Here is a 21,824-nt window from a genome sequence, read left to right on the forward strand (position 1 = left end):
CAAGGTTTTCACAGCAGCTAATTAATTCACATAATTCACATTAAAGAAATGTCTGGTTTTACTACCCGCTGCTGAAGGCAAGGGAAGATGGGGGGGTTAAATAATTTTTAAAAAAAGAATCAAAGGTCAGTTGGAGAGGCAAGTTAGCAGTGTGATATTATTTAAGCCTGTAAGTCGCCCTCATCAAGCAAAAGCACTAAGACTCTTGCCCAGTCCCCTTGTTAGACACGGTGCCTTCTCATCCATCGGCTTTTGAAACTCCTTGCCGCATATCCTGCCCCAGTTGTTCCACCCATACCTGTTTCAACATGCTTTTCACCTCATCCACCCTCCAAGAAGATCTGTCAGTCTCTAACAGTAACTCATTGCCCTCTTCCACTGTACAGGTTCATCAGGGATCAGGTTCAATATAGGAAGGTGGTAACACAAGACTAAAGGGACTGTTCACACTAGGTCCGCTCTAACACAGTCACAGGTACAACAATATATTAAACCTACCAGCATGCGTAAGACTGAAGGTATGATACCTTTTCCTCTCCTCCCTCAATTTCCCCCACATACCTAAGCACACCAATACAATGTTTTTAAAACCTATCATGTGTTTAATCATGTCAGTACAAACATTTTTTAAAATATGTGTTTGTTTTGATTATTAAAATACTATGGAAAACATTATTGCATTCAGATTGTTTAAAGCTGCAAGTTTTGAAGGTTGGTTTTTTTTTCCTAAGTACATGCTGAATAAGGAGACTGAACAACCGACATTAGTATTACTTGACAAAAGAATCCTAAGTCACATCTCTGCATTCTCAGAAACTAGGTCAACACAACAAAGATTTACTACCACAGCAGCGTCACTGAGGACTGGGAAGAAGCTGACACAGTTGTATTAGCAAGCCCTTCCCTATCCATCACACACTGAAGAGAACCCTCATCGCTACAGTTAACTTATTTGGGAAAGTAACTCAATCTGGCAAAAAGCCATTCTTTCTGCTGGTAAAATGGTCTGCTACAGAGCTGCGCCAGTCTAATTATATTAAAGCCCGTTGAACAGTTTTTTGTTTGGTGGTTTTTTTTTGCTCCCTCCCCCACCTCTTTGGAAACCTAACCCTATTCCCCGCTACATTCCCAAACCCTACTCCAAAATATCCAAAGCACTAAAAAAAAAATCCTCAACACTGTAACAGATGTATTCAGACATTAAACTTTGGCCTTTATTCAGAGATGTCTGATAAAGCTCCTAAAAGAAGTTGGTAACAGGCTACAGGAATTCAACAGTAACTTTCAATCTACACATGCAAGTGGTAAACACAAATTGTCCTTCAGAGAATAATGAAGGACAAAGCCAAGATAAAGCACTAACAATGGAAGAGTATTATTTTCAATAACATTTTAAAAATTGCCTAGATGGATGTAACAGATAAACTAGGTTCAAGCAAAAATACTGAAACCAACGTATTAGAGGGATTCTGTCTCTATGGTACCTAAACAGAATCATAGTAACTTTTGCATAGAAATTGCCACATACAAATCAAAACAAATGGTTTATACTGCTGTAGATCAGCATTAATATCAGCATTTTACAAATGAGATGAAAACAGCTTAAAGAAAAAGAAGCTTATCAACTCTCCTAAAAAAGACAAAAAGCTCACAAGCGCTATGTAAACTAGTCCAACCTTGTATATATTTTTTCATATTTAAATTATTTCAATGCATTTATATTCCCTTATGTAACTTTCTTCGTTCTCCTGAGAACTACCAGAGAAAAAAATACATGTAAAATGCACCTTTGAACCTCTCAAACCTATGCAGCAGTATTAACTTTAAATGCAAAAGATGATGGTTTACCCTCCTACAATAAGTAAACTTACAATCTAATCACATAACATCTGTGTAAAGCATTTTTCCCCAAAATTAGTACGTTTTCTTTTGGGGTTTTTTGTATTATTTCTTATAAATATATTTTTGTATTCTTTAAGTGTTCAACAATAGCAATATTTTATTACTACGCAGAATGCAGCACAGAAACTCTTACTACCTCAAAGAAAAAGACTGTAAAAACACATTCCTTTGAACCTTCAGTCTCTTCTGTTTCCACACTAACAAGAAAAGGGTGAGAACATTTAAAATGAAAGGTATACTTCAGTACATTAACAAATCGTACGCATTCCACAATATTTTTCTACTCTTGCAGTTTCACTTTTTAGATCTACTAGAGCCTCCTCTTCAGTCAGGATAGCTGTTTTGAAAGGAAAATGAGCAGAGAACCCTCCCCTGTAAAACACGATCTACTGATTCCTTGCAGAAGACAATGAAGCTTTCAAAAACAACTATATTAAGCCACTGCCACAACACCTCCCTTGTCATGCTGTTATGTAACAGTTTTTTCTTAAATTATAGTTTTAAGTATGAAAGAATTGATTTTATTCTTTTATACTACAAAGTACTACATCAGGAATGCAATAGGAAGGAACAAGGATTCTCTCCACAACAGGTTTTGTTTTCATGAAATACACCAAAAAAAGAAAGAGCTCAAACTCAGTACAATAAAGTCTTAACTTCAACATTTAAGTGTCTTTGAATGCTGTGATTATCTAGTTCTGTAAATTAAAACTCCATGTGTTATCATTATTCATCATTTTAACTAAGAAGAAATCAAGCATATTCATCACTAAATTACCATTTTTTTAGAAACACATGTAAGATAGGATAATGGTTCATTTGATTCCACCACCAAGAGCACACACCCCTCCCCCACCCCCACCCCCCCCACCCCCCCCCCGTGAATACTTTGCAGGACATTGTAGCCACTACTGAGCACACATGTAACTTGTTAAAGACACACAGCTTGTTTCCATGCAGTTTCAACACCTTTTCCAACTGTATTCTGACTGCAGTCCAGAAAATATTTCAGTAACACTGTGTAAGTTTGTTTCACTGTCTCATCTTCTTAGTACTTATGTTTCTAGCCATCCATCCCACACTGATAACGCTAGCATTTAAACATTTACCTTGTATTAATCTAAAGCTGATTATAAATCTATGATCTTTCATACTCACCACTGATGCTACTTAAAATCATATTTCCAGAGTTTCTTACTTCATCAAATTTTGCAAAGATTGTTTGCAACCTGTAAAGAACAACAAAAATATTTTTACGTCTCTGAAATCCCCCAGGTTACTGATAAAAACAAATCAATTTCTTTTCATACATAAAGCAGTAATACAGACTATTCATGGGATTAAGAGTATCTAGAAACAATTCCCAAAGGACTCCTCTTAAGTTATTTGAGCATCTTCGCACAAATGCGCAGAAAACTAAATCAATTTAGCAAAGAACAAAACTAAGCATCGTTATTAGCGTGATTAAAAGTAACTAAAATTCTAAAGTTCAGGTTCAGTTATAATATATATCAGGTTCACATGACTGTGATATTATCCTATTTATACACAACACTAAAAGGCAACAATTTGAACTATGGAATATTCACGTGGGGAAAAAAAAGGATTATTATTTCATTTGTTCTAAGACAATTACTAATTTTCATCAAAATTCCCTCAGTTTTGTTATGAAAGTACCTTGTAGTAGTTAACACTTCCACCGCAATAACAAAGGAAATTCTTTTTCTAAACTTAAGGTATATCAAACACTTCAGTTATGTTTAACACACACGCCACAGATTAAACTCTCACAATAGAAAACACACTGCAAGTGCTTAGCTACATACAAAGAGGAAAAAACCCAAACCAAACAAACAATAAAACCATCAAAAAAACCCAACCACACCCCCCCCCCCCCCCCCAAACAAACAAGAAACCCTCTAGATTTGCAATCTAGTCCCACAAGGTAGAAAATGGTATTTGAGCAAGAAAGCTGGCAAAACACTTAAACAGCCATTTCTCATCACTTCTGCGGAGAACTCAATAAAAGCAGTGCAAGTATCTCATAGAAAAAATGTGACCCACACACCAGCAGTGGGTTTGTACTGACATAATACACTGTTCAGCTGCAAACAATTGAGAACATGTTCTTATATTTCTCCAAAGACTTTTCTGTACTTCAGACTACTCAGAATATGGTAATATCCAAGATGCACATGAATTTTTAGCTGCAAGGGTAGCAGGACTGAATCCTGATCTTAAATGCACAGAGTTATGAACTATAAATCACACGATAGTCTACAACTCTCCAAACCAGTACAGTTCAGCTTCATTACCAGCACTAGAGACTATATTACCCAATTCAAAATTTGCTAAGAGAGCAAATACTGAAAGGCTCTGTTTACAACTCACATTCCAAACTATTTTAAGACAAACCAAGAAAAATGGGTAAGAACAGTGCCTGGGTATGAAAATTCTCACAGTAGATATAAGAGCAAAGTCAAGGACACACAAGATCTAACTTCAACGTTTCCTTATGCGTGTGCCACTTTTACTCAATGATCCGTGTAGAGAGGCTGTGCACTCCAACCGTGCACAGCCTACCTTCTCTGACACACTGCACACCCCTTTCGTTCACTGGTACCTCATTTATCTGATAACGGAGAATGTGAGAAAATCATGAAATGCAGCCAGACAACAATATAAAAAGCCTGAGCCTTTCCTCACACTTTCCAATGTTTTACGACTCTTACAATTACTTAGTTTTACTATCCAAATACTTCAAAGCAATCTGCTGCAGAGCAAATTTGTACTGGACTTAGAGGCCCACAACAAGAACTACCCAGATTCTGCTGAGAATTCCACAAAAAGGCCCAGCCCAGTGCAAGCATCTAAAAACACAAAAACCAAAAAACCCCTGAATCGTTTAAGTCAACGACCCATAACACAAAGCAGCAGTTACTCTACCACCTCAACTTATCTCAAAACTGTATGTAGCTCAGCAGTAGTTTGCCAGTTCTTTCCCTACGTACTCGTCAGTCCCCTTCTCTGGAACCTACCATCCTCTCCCTTTTGTGCCATCATGGCATGTACAACCACTGCAGCCACAGCAAAATGTCCGAAATGGCAGCAATTCACAAATGTCAGACTGCACTGCTTTAATATTAAACCTCAGCCTTCTAATGAAAAGGTCAGTTTGTAAAACAAAGGCAATTTATACCCAAATGAGGGGTTTTTTTGCATTTAGGCTTGAAAAGCAAAACTACAGTTACTATATGAAATGCTTTTCGGGCATTTACTAATGACCCGTGGAATCCCATTAACATGTTACATGCTTTCAAACGTACAAAGTGAAAAGTTCACACAAGATTCAATACACATAGTAATGCACTACGCCATCTTGCTTTCATGAAAGGAAGTTAATGCATTTGCTTCATATGTACCACAGGAAGTATTTTTACTGTTTACCAGTGACTGCGAGCTCCCCTCAACACTGCTGGATTCCATACAAAACACCGCATTAACAGCCCGCCTAGTTAATGAGGAGGACTTAACACTACGTCCGAAAGGCTGAAACTATTATCCTGATAGAAACTGAACATGAAGACTACAGAGGTTAACAGATTTCCTTTAAAATTACACTGTAATTTTTATATCCTGTTAGATTGATGTTATGCCTTTGGCACACATATTTTAGAGAATTCAAAAGCAAAAAAAATACTTCCTGCTCTTTTGAACTTAGTTTTCAAACATGATTTCCTGAGTGTTTTAAACAGAAGAGAAAAACTAAATGCTTCCTTATAAATATATTATAATAATATATATATGAAGCCATTGCCTGTGCTCTGGGCAAAATGTCTGACAAAATACTAACTACAAACATTTAAAAAATGTGTTTGTCAGCACCGGATGCTACGTAGCCAGTGGTGCAGGCTGGAGAACACCACAGTACTGCCACTCCTAAAGCTTTCAAAGCATGTCTTTATGACCAGAGGCATACTCTATAGTATTTTGTCATAATTACAAAACAAACAAAAACAAAAAAAACCACAGTAGAACACAGATGACAAAATGGTCAAGCACTACTGTAGATCCAACCCTCTCTTCCGTACAGTTTATAAGAACTGTAAACGGTAACTACTAATTCATAAAGACTCTCACAACAGATTTCTTCCTCCCTCTCCTCCCACCCAGCTCTTAATGTCACCATCATCTCATATTTCTTCACACAGCCACGGGCAGCGAGGCAGTATGGGCTAAAGCCTCTGAAATTATTGCAACCATGATCTACTTAAGAATGTTTACAGGAGTTCAGCTCCTGGCAAAAGAGAGCCTGGCCAAGAGGAATCCAAGAAAGTTTACAGGGCTGGGTGAAGACTGGTTTCACCATCATCAGTAACAAGGAACATTGTTTGAGAACAGCAGCGTTATTACTCCTTTACCTCATACCTGCAAGCCCAAGTCTGGATGTGACATGCATAATCAATCAGTGAAGTCATCAGTCAATAGAAATACTATGTCACCAGTGAAGAGAAATATTATCATCTTTCTCCAAAAAGGCACAGACAGGTCTTCTGCAACTTTACATACGGAAGGAAAAATCCCCGTTGACAAAAAAGACCTGCTCAGGACAGCTGGCCATTTCTGCATGGGCTGGATGATTGCTGCTGGCTCAGTGAATGAATGAATGTATGAGGTTGTAGCACTTCAAACGGGGACTCCTGGCAACCTGCTAAACTCTCTCCTATGGCAGGTGACAGGTCTCTATCAAAGGATTAACATATTATGGTGATTATGTTCAGTGACAGGAATGCATAGGCTTCTAAGACCAGCATGAGCTGACACGCACACACGTGGAAACACAGATGCTAGCAAAGAACATGCGCTACGCTTCTAGACCATGCTTGATGGAGTTCAACTGTTTGCATGACAGGCAGAGAGGGACACCTAAAAGTTTGGACTTTGTGATGAAGAGGCAAAAAAGCACCACTCCCCTGTCAACAGCAGGAGGATAAATAAGAAGAAAGGATGGCAACTCGACTGTTCTTCATGTCCAGAGTGAGTCTAACGCAGGAAATGGCCCATATGAAACCTTGCACTTATTTCGCCTTACTTTCCCCTTCCAAAACGGATCTTGCACAGACATGTGTCCACATCTGGACTCACAGATGGACCTCATCTACAACACAAACTAGACAAATAAGTAGAATGTGCACACCACAGAAAACGTGGTATTCAGAAACACATACTGCAAAATGCTTTAACATTTCAGTTTATGAAGCTGTGGCCCTAGACATTCGTAAACAAAAAACTGGGTTTATACATTTATATTGCTCAAGTAACAGTGGGAAAAGTTGCCAGAGGACTTCCTGAAAGGTCTTTAAAAAGCTTTTAACACTCAGACTAAGCAACTGCTATCCAGAGCCACATATACTATTTCCATTCAGGGAAGATCAGCCACACAGTTTCCATACTGAAACAAATTCCAATTTGGCCCATATAAAATAAAACCTGTTATCTATTCCTGGCTCACAGAACAAGAAATATAACATCCACTTTCAGTATTCAGAAATGTGTTAACACTAATACTTGCAGGCCCGATACCAATGACTGTCAAACCTCTTTGGCAGCAGCTTTAACAAAAAGGAAAACAACATCCAAATTTCCGACCACTGACTTGATACTGATTTTTCCGAAAAAGGATTGTGCTTCAGTCAAAAAGCACAATATTATTCTTAGAGTTTAAAGTTGAAAAATAACAAATAGAAAGAGGAATTCACTGATTTTATTTATAAACAAACTCAAATTAACGTCTGTAATGACTAAAAATGCACTGAAGAAAAATAGAGTAGTAGCAAGTTGATTTGAACTAAAAAAAGTAAGATCCCATCTTCTTTTATTGACTACCTAGACTCCAACAGGTCCAAAAACCTTCTCTAGGAAATCCAGTGTTTTCCACAAAGGCAAACCTACCAGGTGCAGATTACAAAACCTTTTAAGCCTACTATTATTAAATTACTAACTACATTTGGCTTTATATAGACACAACACAATTATAGCATTTGCATATTTAAGGAAGTTGAACCATTTTTGAGAACAATGTTTGATTAACTTTCCTGCCTTCCTTTCAGCAGACCTGAGCATTTATTTTCCGTGTTTTAGGGCAGAGCACATTCACACAGCAACACACAGATCTCTAATGTGTCATTTGTTACGTAAACTAAACAAGCCTACATTGTATTAAAACACATGTGCACCAAATACTAAAGCAATGGGGTTTTCTGCTAATATTTATGTTCACACACAGTTTTTAATGCATTATCATATAGTGAAGGAGCTGCAGTGCAGTTCTTTAAGGCTGAACTCAACAACTGAAGGCAGTTGTGTCTGAACCACAGATTATCCGTAGTACTTAAGACCCTTAAAACCTACCCAGACACACAAATATGAACACAGATTCCCCTCCAAACAATGATACCATGATACTCTCCATCAAAGGTTTTTTTTCCATGAATCACAGCTCCTGCATAACCACATGAAAACGTTAATGTATCTAAGCAAAGGGAAAACTTCTGACAGGCACTGAGGAAGAAACATCTTAAATTAGGTCTGACTCTAAAGGGACAACAGTCTGAGCTATCATAGAGCTAAATCTGTCTTTCCTGAGCTTTGTCAACTGCCTTGTAACTTGTGTGAAGGAATAAAAAATGACTGCAGGAACTCTGCTTTCTGTAAGCAATGGATGGGACAGAGACCAGGAGCCTCATGCTCAACTCAGGTAAATCGTAACTTCCCCCTTCATCACAACCTGAAGACTACTGCGGAGGACACAGCACCGAGACTCAGCTCATGTATTATTTTACACTAGCCTTGACTGTCAGGTGCAAAACTGTTGAGATTCAGTGGCAACAACCCGTTTAACATGCACCAAGTAGAGCCCTGCTTCTTTATGCAAATGCAAATGGTACAAATATGCTTGCTTTCAGATCGGGAGAATTTTGTATTCAAGTGATTCAGACAGTAGAAATAACAATTTGGCACCTACCACAACTAAATTAGAAGCTGTTGATTGCCCTGAGGATACAAAGCTCTTATGGTGTTTAATTTTATTTGGATCCCAAGATTTACATGGTTTGTATCACACTGAAATGTGAACAGGATGAGTGCTGCACCTAAACTTATGGTCAGACCCGACAGTCACAGTACAAAGGCTGGTATCAACACGCCTTCGCTCTTACTTTCTGTTGCAAAATATGTCCAAGGCCCTATCTTAATGGAGGGAGAATCTTCTCTGGTATGTTCCAATTATCTGCTATGAAACTCAGTTTTTGGAATTGTGGTAGTAATATGGCTTAAGCTTCTGTGGTAACCATATGATGTCCTACTAGTCAAAAATAGTGATAGCCATAAAACAGAAGAGGATGTGTACAATTTCCTGTTCCCATAGGCAAGGTAAGCTTTTGCCCAAACAGGCTGAGCTCTGCCTGGAATGTGAAACAATAAATTGAACGTCATTCTCCTATGATATTTTGATACCCTACAAATCATCACTAAAGCTACGGCTAATAGGTTTTCAGAAGGGTCTGATGAGGCACAGTATCCATTCTGATATTCTCTCTGACACCATGTAGTAGATACATTCAGCTTTATCAAAATTAAGAATTGATAGGAAGACTCAGAATAAAGACTCAAAGTAAAGGTTTATTAACTGATAAGGGGTTGAGACATTTTAAAAAGTATAAATTGTTTTAATAAGGAATTTAAAAGATTTTATGGTATTAATAGGCTTTCCCACTAAGAACAATTTCAAGCTCTGTCTAGCTTTCTTAATTAAATGAAACCTTACCAAGGTAGCAACAAAACAATAGCTACTTCTATTTCATATAAACTAATCCACACACAACATACACCAGCCTCTAAAAATCGGAATTGCTTTTCAGAAAGAGAAAGGACCGATGAAGCACGCATTTTCAGAACTTCTTTGCACCTTCTGCAAGAAACATCCAATGACCTGTGATGGCATGTGTAACAGGTCGATGAACACTCCTTTTGAACTCTCCTTTCTCACTTGAATTGCAGCTTCAGAATTGGGAAGTAGTTATTCTGAAGAACACCTCTCTCTCATCTAACTGTAGCCCATAAGCAAACATCTAGGGTACAAAGTATTGGTCTGACATTAATTAGCAAGAAGCAAGGGAGGACAATTTTTCCATTATAACTATCTTCAAGAAAATAGTAGCTTGCTGATTTGCCGTAGTTTCATTGCACACTCACACATGTACGCACATGCTTGTTCTCTCTCACACATGCACAATACATGAAAAGTACTGATTTAAGTGCTTCAGTTGAGACTCTTCTACACTGAGGCTAAACAGCAACTCTGGAATAAGGAACAAGATCAATATATTCAAGTATTTTCTAATTATTTCCCCACTGCACTCAGTATATATTTGCTTAATTTTGAAACATTTTTCTACTACTGTCCAGCTCTCAATTTCTCTTAAAGTCAGGGGATTTTCATTAGTGAATGTAAGGCTGCCCTTCATCATACACCTGTATGCCTCTTCAAAGCAGAAAAGACAACAGCGGAACAACAGAAAATCAGGAACACTAGTAACATCACGATAGAAGCAAAACTAACAAGAGGATAAAATAAAAATTGTAATAATTTTAAAACAAAGTTTTTAATGAGTTTGAAGTTCTGATAAAGAACAGTAACACAGCATGGCTTAGGATAAGAACATCAACAGCTAACTCACCTCCCAGGAGGAATTCCTCTCTTCGTAAGATCTATTCGTACTTTCTCTCCCACATGTCTATAAACCTCTACAATGGCTAGTATGGCAGCATCTCTCACCTGTGAACACAGTGTTAATTTCAGTGTTACAGAAACCAGAACAACATTGGCTAACAACCCACTAATCCTCCAATTTCTATCAACCTAATGCCAACTCATTTCACATAACACTTGAAACAGTGAGGATGGAAGGAAAAGGAAATAAAACTGTTATTTCAAGATGATATTTGTTCCAAGTTAGAGCATCTCCAGACGGTAAATGAAAAATCCTAGAAATAACTGTTCTAGAGGGAATTCCTGGGATTTATTTAAGAATAATATTTGTGGAAAAAATGTGCTTTAAGACTCTATCAAAGTAGGCAATACTTCCAAAAATTAGTCCCTGCACTCAGTCTTGTCACTTCATCTTGCTTTCATCTGTTTCTACATGCAGCGAGGCCCTTCTGGAAAACTAAGGACCCAACTTGCCCGCATGAGCGGGCTGAAGTGACCAGCTTTGTCTTTACTTCCTTCAACGTGGATTACATGGCACCACATAAGCACAATAAAAGGAGTACGACAATATAGGGTAGGAGGAGAGAACAGTTAAAGCTAGGCGACAGAGTGCCTCTTCAAAAATTTTAAACCATAGCCATATCACAATAAAAACTGTCAAAAATGCATGTTAGTAAATGCCATTATTCTCTATAAAGAATTACTGGAATGACTTTAGTATTGTTCTTTGTAATACCCCAAACTAAACCTACAATGCTCTATCAAGATATGAACTACATCTTTACTAATGATCAACAAACAAGACAAATCCTTAACAGATTTTCTCTAGAACAAAACAATGCTATGCTATAGAGAGGAGACAAGGATTTTGCTGCACCCAGAAAATAAGCATAAAGAACTATCCTTTTTATTTGCCCATCCCCTACCAATGCTACTTTCTTCCCTACTGTACTCTCCGTCTTTTCTCTCAGACACAACTTCACATAAATCAAGAGAGATCTTATCCATTTCCATTTGTAGGTTTTCTAAAGTTCAGGTGTCACCATTATGAACTACATTGTGATTTTCACTGAAGACGTTTTTGCTTAATTAACTGATTTTAACTACAGTCCTTGCATGTGCTCAAATGCCATTTGGGTTCCATTTAGGAAATCATTACCTGTCCTGCACATGATGTTACCTTTAGCAAATTTGGCACACTGTTACAGGTCTCATGTAGGGGCTCCTTCTGGAGGCAAATCTTTTGTCAATATACTTTTTTTCCCCTTTTCTTTCAACATGCTCTATAAGAAACAACTGTTTTCAGTAATGACTAGTTTCAGCCTCTGAAGACAAAACTAAAGGGGCCGGTATATCGCAACACTGCCGCCTTTGCAACTCTACTTTCATCTTCCAATGGATGGACTGATTCCAAAAAAAAATTGGGTTTCTGCTTCTCATGGTAGAAAATAATGATCCGTTGTACACCAGCAAGCCTATCAGCTTCTCTTAAATGCCTACATTTATTTTGTTTTCATTCCTCTGTCAAATTACAGTTGCTAAAGTACCAGTAAGTAATGAAATCCTTACCTGACTATTCGAGTCACCAAACACTGTACACAGATGTGGTACCAACTTGCTGAGGATTAACGGTTGTGCACCATAACTGGGGGGGGGGAAATAGTTAAATGTTGGTTGGTTGGTTGTTGTTTTTTTACAGAAAACCAGAAAATTCTTTTATGCACAAGTGAACTTTTATCTTAGCATTTATAAAATATAAGCTTATATCAGTCAAGCTCCATCTCTCTCTCACTAGTCCTTTCTCTACTTTTAAGTAAGAAAAAACACTGTATCTTTAGTCTTTCTTTCAGAAAGCTCACAAAGTGTTTGATTTTCCCATTTATTAATTTAATTTAATCAGACTTCCTAAAGTATTAGTTTCAGTGAAAAATCACATTCAGAAGGACAGAACCGTTACGTCTCCATAGAAACAAAAAGCTTACATGTTTAAGGTAGCAATAAGACACAAACACACTCCTTCCCGGGATCGGTAATTCTTGTGTTTAAAACCAACAGCAAGGCGTTCCCAAATGTACTATAAAAACAGAAATAATTGTCTGTCATTACCAGGAGCACAAAACAACGTAATTCTACCCATATTTCACAATTACATTCATAACAGTTGCAAAAAAATAATGGAAGACACGTCCACTGGAAAAGTAAAAGCACTTCTCAGGTAAAATTAAGTTATAAAATGCACAGTATGGAACACAACACACATTATTCCTACGCCAAAAAACAACTCTTAAAAACATCCTTCAGAAATCTAGCTGAGTATCTTTATTGTTTGAGAAACAGCTCTTAAAAACATGAAGAATTGTTACAGTCAACACACACACAAAATGAACATTAACATTACAAACTACTGACTCAAGCAGAAGTTGCTATATTCTTTTTGCTTCATATTCTGTTTCACTGCCAAAATTTCCCCTCACCCATTTTAGCTCCTCCTTATCTATAGTCCTGCTGTCCACTTCTCCCCTACTTTTGCTTTAAATTAATTTCTTTAGCTTTCAATTATTTCTTGCCCATACATTCTTATTCCTTTGCTTCCATTTTTGTTCTGCTTTCCTTTCTCCTTTTGTGCTGGTGACGCTTCGTGTAGCACAGTTCCCTGGCTCACTAAACCCTCATCTACCTTCTTGCGCACCCGTCTTTCATCGCCTGCCTTTAGTCTTTCCCTCCTCAGTTTTTCTTTTTACCTTTCCATCTCCTTGTCGTTCGCTAGCCGTACGTTACGGTGCAAAAAGTGTAAACATGGAGCTTACGAGACTTGGAATTCTCAGTGGTGTTTCGGAGCAGATGCACAGACTCAAACTGCAACTCCCCCAGCTGCAGCGCTGCCATTACCGCCTCCGCCAGCCAGCAAAGCAAGCAAGCATCCGCGGGGAGCGTTGCCTAGCGATGGCTGCACACTGGCAATAGCACATTTTGCAGCCTGGGCACCACCCTCATTCCTACCCCTTGAGTGCTGCAATTGCAACGTTTAACAATTCCCTACACACCTGCTAAAATGTATTAAGATACAAGTTATTGCAGTCATATTCGGCTTTCCAGAAAAAAAAGCCCTCACAAACAGCTATTGATCAACAAAAACAGGCAGCGTAAGAGCAGGGAAGACTGCATCCTCTTTATTAATGAGGTAGCACACTTCATAGCAGACATAAAATTTTCCAATTAGAGCCTTGCTTGATCAGTTTCTCCCATCTGTTGTTTCTTGTTTGTTTGTTTTATACTTCATCACCTTTAGAGAAAACAAATCTTAGACAAGCACGATATGGCTTGGCAAAAATGCACAGCCTAACAAAGAACAGGATTTTACGGAAGAAAACATCCTTCCAATTAACTCACTGTCCTGGACAAACATGGTAAAAAGGAAATCTCCTTGCTAGGTGTACAAAAATACAGGCAGAAAGGTAACTGTAGGGTACTGAAACAAACAAAGCAGACTGAAGAATAATTTGGTCTTTCATTAAATTAACCCTACTTGAAGAACTAGAATTCTTCTAAACAGAGAAATTCAAATGGCTGCTTAGAAATTTCAACTCTCACAACTCACTAGCAACAGTTGGTGTCAACCCCACTTTGTCCCATTCATGCATTTATACCACCTAGATTCTTGTTTTTATGCTTTCCTGCCCATAAACAGCTACATCTAGTTCTCTCATTTTAAAAAAAAAAAATCAAACATACTTAAAACAAGAAAAGGGAACTGACAACAAGACAAATTAAATATTATTCAGCAACACACTACAAGGGACAAGATGAGTTCATCAGGAAGAAACTTACAGGTCTTATCCCTAAAAAAAGGATTCCACCCAGCTCTTCCAAAGGGATGTTTCTCTGCAGCAAAGGGAGCCTAAAGCTCTGTATTTCAGTGTTGGCACCACAGGAAAGACTTCTCTGTTCTGGTCCCTGCTGTGAGGACGATTGATGCTTTTCATCCAGATATTTAATGATACATAAGCTGTCCTGGGAGCAGACACCTGAAGCCAGGGTTCTCCCACCCTAGGGGAGCTACCAGAAGATCCGTACCTTCTCATGTTTACACATGCTGTTCCCTGTGTTCTTTCCTACACTGTGGGTAACCTTCCTTCCATCACCTCAGTGTACAACTTAACAGCTCTTCAGGTACTGAAAGATGGACCCCTAATCCAGAACTCTTTCATGATGAGGGCCTAGCATGAAGCTTAGGGATGAAAAAAATGCGGCCATGTCTCTTGTCAATGAATATGATTAAAACTAGATTTCATGAAACGGTAAAGGCATGTCTTTGTGGATGACACTATTAGAATTTGATGCCTAAATCCCACTCAGATCTGTGACCAAATCATGTGAGAAAATACCTCATGCTTGAAGGGAGATAGATGTTTCTGTAGTTGCCTAACATGCTGCCTGTTTTTCCTATCAGACAAACAAAGCAATCGAGAACAATTTTCTCACTGCAGATGAGGCCTGCAAAATCTTATTCCCTGCACACAAACATTCAAACCTGTATCTATGAATAAACAAAGCCAGGAATTAGCACATGAAAGGACCTCATTTTAACTCACAAAAAATAAGATGTTCCCTATTAACTTCTGCATTTACAACTAAGAAACTTATTTTCTTCAGAAATTAAAAACTCAAATAACAGTTCCTACTGACAACCAGGGTCTCCAGAGTTCCAAATATCATCATTGTTCGAACAATATAATCCTGTTAAGCAATCCTACATTTTTCGGACTCACACAGTAGAAATATAAGATTTAGCACTCGGAAGCCACATAATGCTAAGAAGTGTAAAAAGGTTTGCTTAACTCAAACATCAACCTAAGATGACAAGGCAGAGGGAAACTTATCCCCAGTTCAGTTTGTCCGAGGTTCACACAGCATGTTTGTCATACATACAGAAAGCCAGATTCTCTAAGTTAGAATGCACCATCTCAACTGTGGACTACTCCTACGTGTTCAAGTACGAAGCTAATTTTAAAATAAATTCAGAACTAAGTAAACTTATTTATTGTCATTATACAAACTCAAACCCAGGAGGTTGCTTCAAACATGCTTTAATTAACAAAGTCCTGCCACATGACATGAAAACATCTACTCAGATTTTAGCTATGATATGCAAAAATTACATAATTGCACTGTGCCAGATTTTTATCTTTAGATGAACAATGCATCAGTGTCAATCCATTAAGAACATCTTTAACATTTACACCATTAACCACCGCCATAACATTGTGACATATTCAAAATCAAGCTCCCATGTAAGTCATAAGCGCACTAGAGGCCTACATCTGAATCTACATTAAGTAATCATACCATGGGCGGTGCTGCTTCATCCATCAATTTCAATATAAGATTCTGTGCTTGCTCTCGAACTTGGTCTTTGGCATCTCCCATACGATCTATCAAAGGCAGGAGAACTACAGGAGAGGAAAAAAAAAAGGAAAAATATTAAACACCCAATGAAGATTTTCTAGTACTTAAGGATAGTTCCTGATACAGATTTAGGATACATCTCATTCAAAAATAAAACCTGATTTTAAGTTCATCAAAATATTAAAAAATAAAATCTAATATTAAGTTGATCAAAATATAAGTCTCAATGTATTTGAGTGTTTTTAAAAGACTAACCACAAATGCATTGGACTGAAACTGAAGAAAATAGCATCTTCCAACAGGCTAAAAGGAAAGCTTCCTGCCTTAAAAACTGTATGAATGACAAAAAGTGTGCCAGCAGCTTCTGAATGCCTGGCTTTTCCGAAAAATAACTCTAGGACTTTGGGCATGAGAAAGAACTGGGATAGGAAAAAGGACTATTTTCAAATCAGTGGGATTTTGCTGTTTAATTAAAAATAAAAAGGTTTAAGTCCTCCTATTCACAGAGTGTATCTTCTGGAAACTCAGCCTTACTTCAGTAAAAGTATCAGTAAAAGTTAGTATTTTAAAACAAGTGTCCTGAAATAATATTTAAATAAAATTGCATGATAGCTGATGATTTCACATCCTAAAAATCAGAACTCACTCAAAATTCTTTTCACTTGCTTATCCAGAGAGAAGTTTCTAATTACATCTGATAAACAAATTAATGTTACAATATTTAGGAAAGTTATCTGAATGTATGCTTAAATCAGCATTATGCAAGACATCCTGCCGTACTGGTTCCCTGTCCTCCATCTGGGGCCTATGCACACGGTACCAGTTCTTCAAAAGGAGGGGTGACGACACCAGGTGCGCTGTCTTCCCTCAGGGAGTACAACTGACATGGAATCAGCCGGGATGTCATCTCCCGCAGGACAGTGCTTTTAAAGTTAGTATAAGCACATGAAACACCACCTAAAAAAGGCAGTGCCACATGCTAACAGTAACATTTACCTGTCAACAGCTCAACCTTCTGCATTAGCTTTGGTTTCTGATATGATCCACAGTCTTTTAAGAGCTGCAAGTATCAGTCACGTAAACTAGGTGGAACTTTTTCGACACAGACCACAGTATCTACCCAGGCCATCCTTCTGCTCCAGCACTGTAGTTAAGCTGGGGCTAAGTTTGCAATTACCATGCTATCTATTCCAAACTTCTAAGACTAGCATAATGTTTACCTTGAGTCTTTTAGAGACTTGCTGGTATTCCAACAACAACAACAAAAAAAAGATAACAGTAACAGCTAAAATCACCTGTTGCTGCACCTGGTGTTACCTGTCTGAACACCATAAGAGTATTTTACAGTTGCTGCCTGATCTCTCAGCTGCTGCTATAAAATTAATTTTCCTACTCTACTCACAGAACAAATAATTGTATCACCCTATTTTTTGAAAGGGAGATCTGAATTTTAACAGTACTTAATGATTTTACAGTAATAACTAAACAATAGTGTTGCCAGCAAAAGAAAGGGAATAGAATCAGTAACCCGGGAGGTCTCGTCAGTCCTCTGTTCCTACATTAAGAACAGCAGCCATTTCTGTACCATAATTATTACTGGACAAATACACTGCTGACACTTGAATTTCCCCTCCTGCTGTATCTCAACACTATTTGTCCTAATCTGAATATTTAATTCTACCAGCTGTGAATATTCCACTGACATCTTCAGCTACCATTACCAAGTTTTTGCATTTTTCATCTACCTTCTCCTCCCTTTCTCCCCTGAGTAAATTATTACAGCTACCTTCTGTTTACAATTTGAAAAGAAGGGTTTGCAGTTTTTTGGTTTGGTTTTTCTGTTGTCATTTTGTTGGTGTGGGGTGGCATTTTTTGGGTTTGTTTTGGGTTGGAAGGTTTTTTTGATTTTGTTTCACTTGGGTTTTTTTTATCATTTTGTGAACAGAGAAAAAACATCCACAAGGCAAGAAGTGAATTTTGGTGTATGCAGCTGGCCTCTCCCCTAAATTTCCAATCACTCATATATACTTACTGTTTACATTTTTCTTCCCAACAGTATTTTTCATTACTATTTTCAGCTCTTCTAAACTGCCCTTTTACCCGTACCATAGGTTCCTGGGGAGGTCTGCCACATTAACCTGACTGTTGGGCAGCTGAAGGCAACTCTTGCTTTACAGAGAGGGAAACACACGCAGCCACTGAGAAGCTGTTCCAGCAGAGGGAAACACAGCGAGTGCCAGTCCTGTGGGAACACGGCTCCTTTGTGACTAATTAGCACGCTGAGTCAGTTGACGGAGCTGCAGATACCAGGGCTCCGATCAAATCACTACGGCAAGCACAGAGAACAGCTACTAGAAGCTGCTGAACCGAGGTGAGGTCATCGAGTTAAACTAAGCTATGACACAGCCTGCAGATGTCAGTGCGTGTGGCTACTGAACGTGCCAGCCTTTGCCACTTGCGGAGCCCTGACAGAGGGACAACCTGCTGTGGGAGCTGTTAAAGGGCCCAAACGTCTGCAGGTTTTACTTTCCCCCGCCCCTAACCCTCAAGTTTCTGTAAGACCCCATATAAGGCATGATATATTCTGTTTGGGTAAGACAAATGAAATCAGGCTGTTGAATGCGGCGACCAGCCACTGGTTTTTAGTTTGGTAGTTCACCTTATTCTGACAGAATAAGCTCCAATAGGAAATCATTTGAAGTCGATTGACCATTGGTGGAGTTTCAGAACACTCAACCAGAAGGGGGATCTCCAAACATATTTCAGTTTGAATTCATAATGCCTTCATCACTTTTTCTCCAAATGTTAAACAGGTCTAGGGAGAACTATAGTGAAAAATAGCTGAATTGTGTTAGTTGTCCTTTCTATGAATGAGTGGGAAACACATCTCCCTACCTAAAAATTCTGACATTTGGGACACTCAGGTCTACCCCAGCATCCTGTTTTGCTGATCACCCTTCTCTCTTCTCCGTACTCCAAGCCTCCCAGCTTCTCCTTGCTCCTCTCTAGTCCTGCCCAGCCAAAATCACAGAGCACAAGAAACTTTGAGTTCTCATAAGAAACCTCACCTAAGCCCAAAGCAGCAATTAGAGGTGAGCGTCAGAGATGACTGTACAACACAGGCTTTTGCTCTACATCAGCATAAGCCAGTGCTGTCACTAGAAAGCAGCAGCTTTGCCTGCTCGCTACCCCAACCACTGCTGCCCCCTCACAGCCCATACCACCCCTTTTACCGGTATTTGCCTTTTTACAAGGTGAACTGAGGACATACCCAGACAGTCAAGATGATACACACTTGTCAATCAAAAGCGCAATCCAATAGGTATGTTGGAATCGAGGCAACAGCCTATGGAGGTATTGGAAGCTTAGGAAGTATCTGCTGGGTATCTGTGTGGTACAATTTTATAAAAAGATTTTTACCATGGCCAGGTTTAGGCAGGTTTCTATCCCTACCAGGAACAGCTGAAGTCATACTTGCAATACAAGAGCATACCCTTTAGAAGATTTGAGCACTACTAGCTCCCAAAGAACAGATGGCCAGAAAATACATCATTAAGAACAACGCCAAATTTCATTCCAAACACAACTGAACAATCATTTTGGCTGATACTTTTCCTTTAGTTTTTATATGCTTTCTCATCAACATCATCAAATTGGCGTCCTTCTTTATGCTGCAGTGCTAACAGATGCCTTTGGTAATTTTTGGCATCGGTCTGCAAACTAAGCAATCTCAAATAGATGTTAGAGTTAAAAGGGAAGCGAGCAAGGAGAAGTAGGACCGTACATGAAGGGAGTACTCAAAATGGTAGTCTCCTAACAAGCTACCCAGTGAAGTATATAATTTGTCACATTCAGTAGGGATTCATGCACTCCTACTGTTTTATATTAACCTTATCCATCTTACTTCTTCTGTTGCCTAGTTTCTTTAATTATTTCAAAGGGACTTTGGAAAACCTAATAACGTATGACAGCCTTCTTCCTTTCATTTATTACTGCCGATATGCTGGGAAACATTACAGTAAAATCAGGAGACACTGATTCCCTTTGCAGTTGATGGTTATTTTTTGCAGAGCCAAAAGCACTACGTCCCATTGCAATTTGCCTTTTCGACACATTTTAGCATATTGCCAAAGCTTCCTATCACTACAAGCCACTCTTGAGTTTTTCTTGTTAAGATTTCTACATTACTATACCATGATTTTACAGGTTTTGATTACTGAAGAAACCTCAGAAGTGTTAGTAAAGATATTCCATAGTACACATTAATTCTACCAGATCTACCTCAAACTGACCTGCTATTTATGCCTTTTTCCTTTCTAATTGCATAACATTTACTTTTCTATTACACCCCTAACAAAGCTTATTAACCTATTGGTTTCTTTTCCATTGCTTCTTCCTTCTCTTGGCTTGGTAAACCTAAATAAATTTTCATTTACACAAATTCACGTAATGATTTTATCACCACTAGATGGGCAGCAGATGCAAGAGTTAAGGCCAAAACCAGGCTGGAGAGTTGGAATACAGCCTTCAAAGATTAAATATTTACTTCCCCTGCCGGGACTGAAGATGATAAACAAGTAAATCACAGAAGCCAGTGCCTAGAATGGCACCCAGTGTATTTTTAAAAATCCTGAGCAGCTTAACTGTGACTCCCTACAGCAAAGAATGCCATAGGTAGCACAAACAATTTCCTTTTGTTAAACTTTAACAAGAGTTCCCTCTGTTACAGCACAAATATGGAGCTTTTCAGTTTATATTATCACTCACAGCTCCCTCTCTCTTGAACACTTATACCTGCTCTCTTTAAGCGCCCACTTTATGTATACCCTCTCACGCCTACCCATTTCTGTGGACCAACTTTAGATAGTCCATGTCTGCTCTACTTCAAAGACTTACAAAAAGCACTAAGCAAATAAGAATCTTTACCAAGGAAACAACATCAGTGTTGGCAAAAATTCTGTTACTAAAAATTCTAGCTTCTTGTCTTAGGCATTAAAAGACAAGGCTTTGAGGACAGAAACAAATTAAACCTATGCAGCAACATCTTCCTAGTTTTCTCAGAAACCTTGCCAGCTCAGGCAACAGCATTAAACAGCTGCCATTAGAAAGGAGGGAGGGAAACAGCTGCCTCTGCAATTAGAGCAGTCTCTGTTCTCGGTAAAATGCATAAGGAGAGAAAGGAATCCCACAGAGGCTCCTACGGGGCAAGCACTAGGGCTGGTTTGACAGACCCACGTGGCCAAAGACTACTTTTAAGCAAAGAAACATTAGCAGAGTCTCAGAAAGGGCCTCACTGATCCCCTCCTCAAGAAGTCGTCCAGTCCACGGTAAGTTTAAACAAAAGCCATCTCAGTCATTAATGTGCTGCTTTGGGTCTCTCCAGAAGCCAACTAAGAAAAGCATTAATGGGATTAATGAGATATACTCATCACCAGTAGTGGAGGGGAAAAAAAAAATTCTTTTTTTCTATGGTACATCATGAATCTATCAGGGTCTCAGTCTCAGTAGCATGAGAAGAGAGCCTTCAAGTCCAAAGAGTTTCAGGAAGTGTATTAGGCCAGCAAGAAAACTAGAAGGCAGAGAACAAACGTTCACATCATCTTCTGTGCTATTCTTTTACAGGCCTAGTATTAATTGGAACCAAACAGAAGCCAAGGAAGGCTAGGATTTCTCTACTCTTATTTCATGGCACTGCATTTCTAGTTGTCATACAGTGAAGTGTCCACAGACAGCAAGCAGATGGCAC

General features: G+C 38.6%; 1 protein-coding gene across 16 annotated transcripts in view; it reads right to left on the reverse strand.

Moving 5' to 3' along the window:
• The window catches only part of CLASP2 (cytoplasmic linker associated protein 2), a 153,989-nt gene that overhangs the window by 111,739 nt on the left and 20,426 nt on the right, over positions 1–21,824 (reverse strand). For 15 of the 16 annotated variants that reach the window (XM_075083525.1, XM_075083523.1, XM_075083520.1 and 12 more), the window contains exons 3-7: positions 16,019–16,122; positions 12,655–12,746; positions 12,242–12,317; positions 10,641–10,738; positions 3,061–3,131 (exon numbers count right to left, since the gene is read on the reverse strand). In XM_075083525.1, the coding sequence (XP_074939626.1) occupies positions 3,061–3,131; positions 10,641–10,738; positions 12,242–12,317; positions 12,655–12,746; positions 16,019–16,122 (441 nt within the window). The remainder of the gene's footprint in view (positions 1–3,060; positions 3,132–10,640; positions 10,739–12,241; positions 12,318–12,654; positions 12,747–16,018; positions 16,123–21,824) is intronic. The other variant, XM_075083527.1, reaches the window with a different exon arrangement.

This window comes from Phalacrocorax aristotelis, chromosome 2 (assembly GCF_949628215.1).
Source record: "Phalacrocorax aristotelis chromosome 2, bGulAri2.1, whole genome shotgun sequence".
Lineage (NCBI taxonomy): Eukaryota > Metazoa > Chordata > Aves > Suliformes > Phalacrocoracidae > Phalacrocorax > Phalacrocorax aristotelis.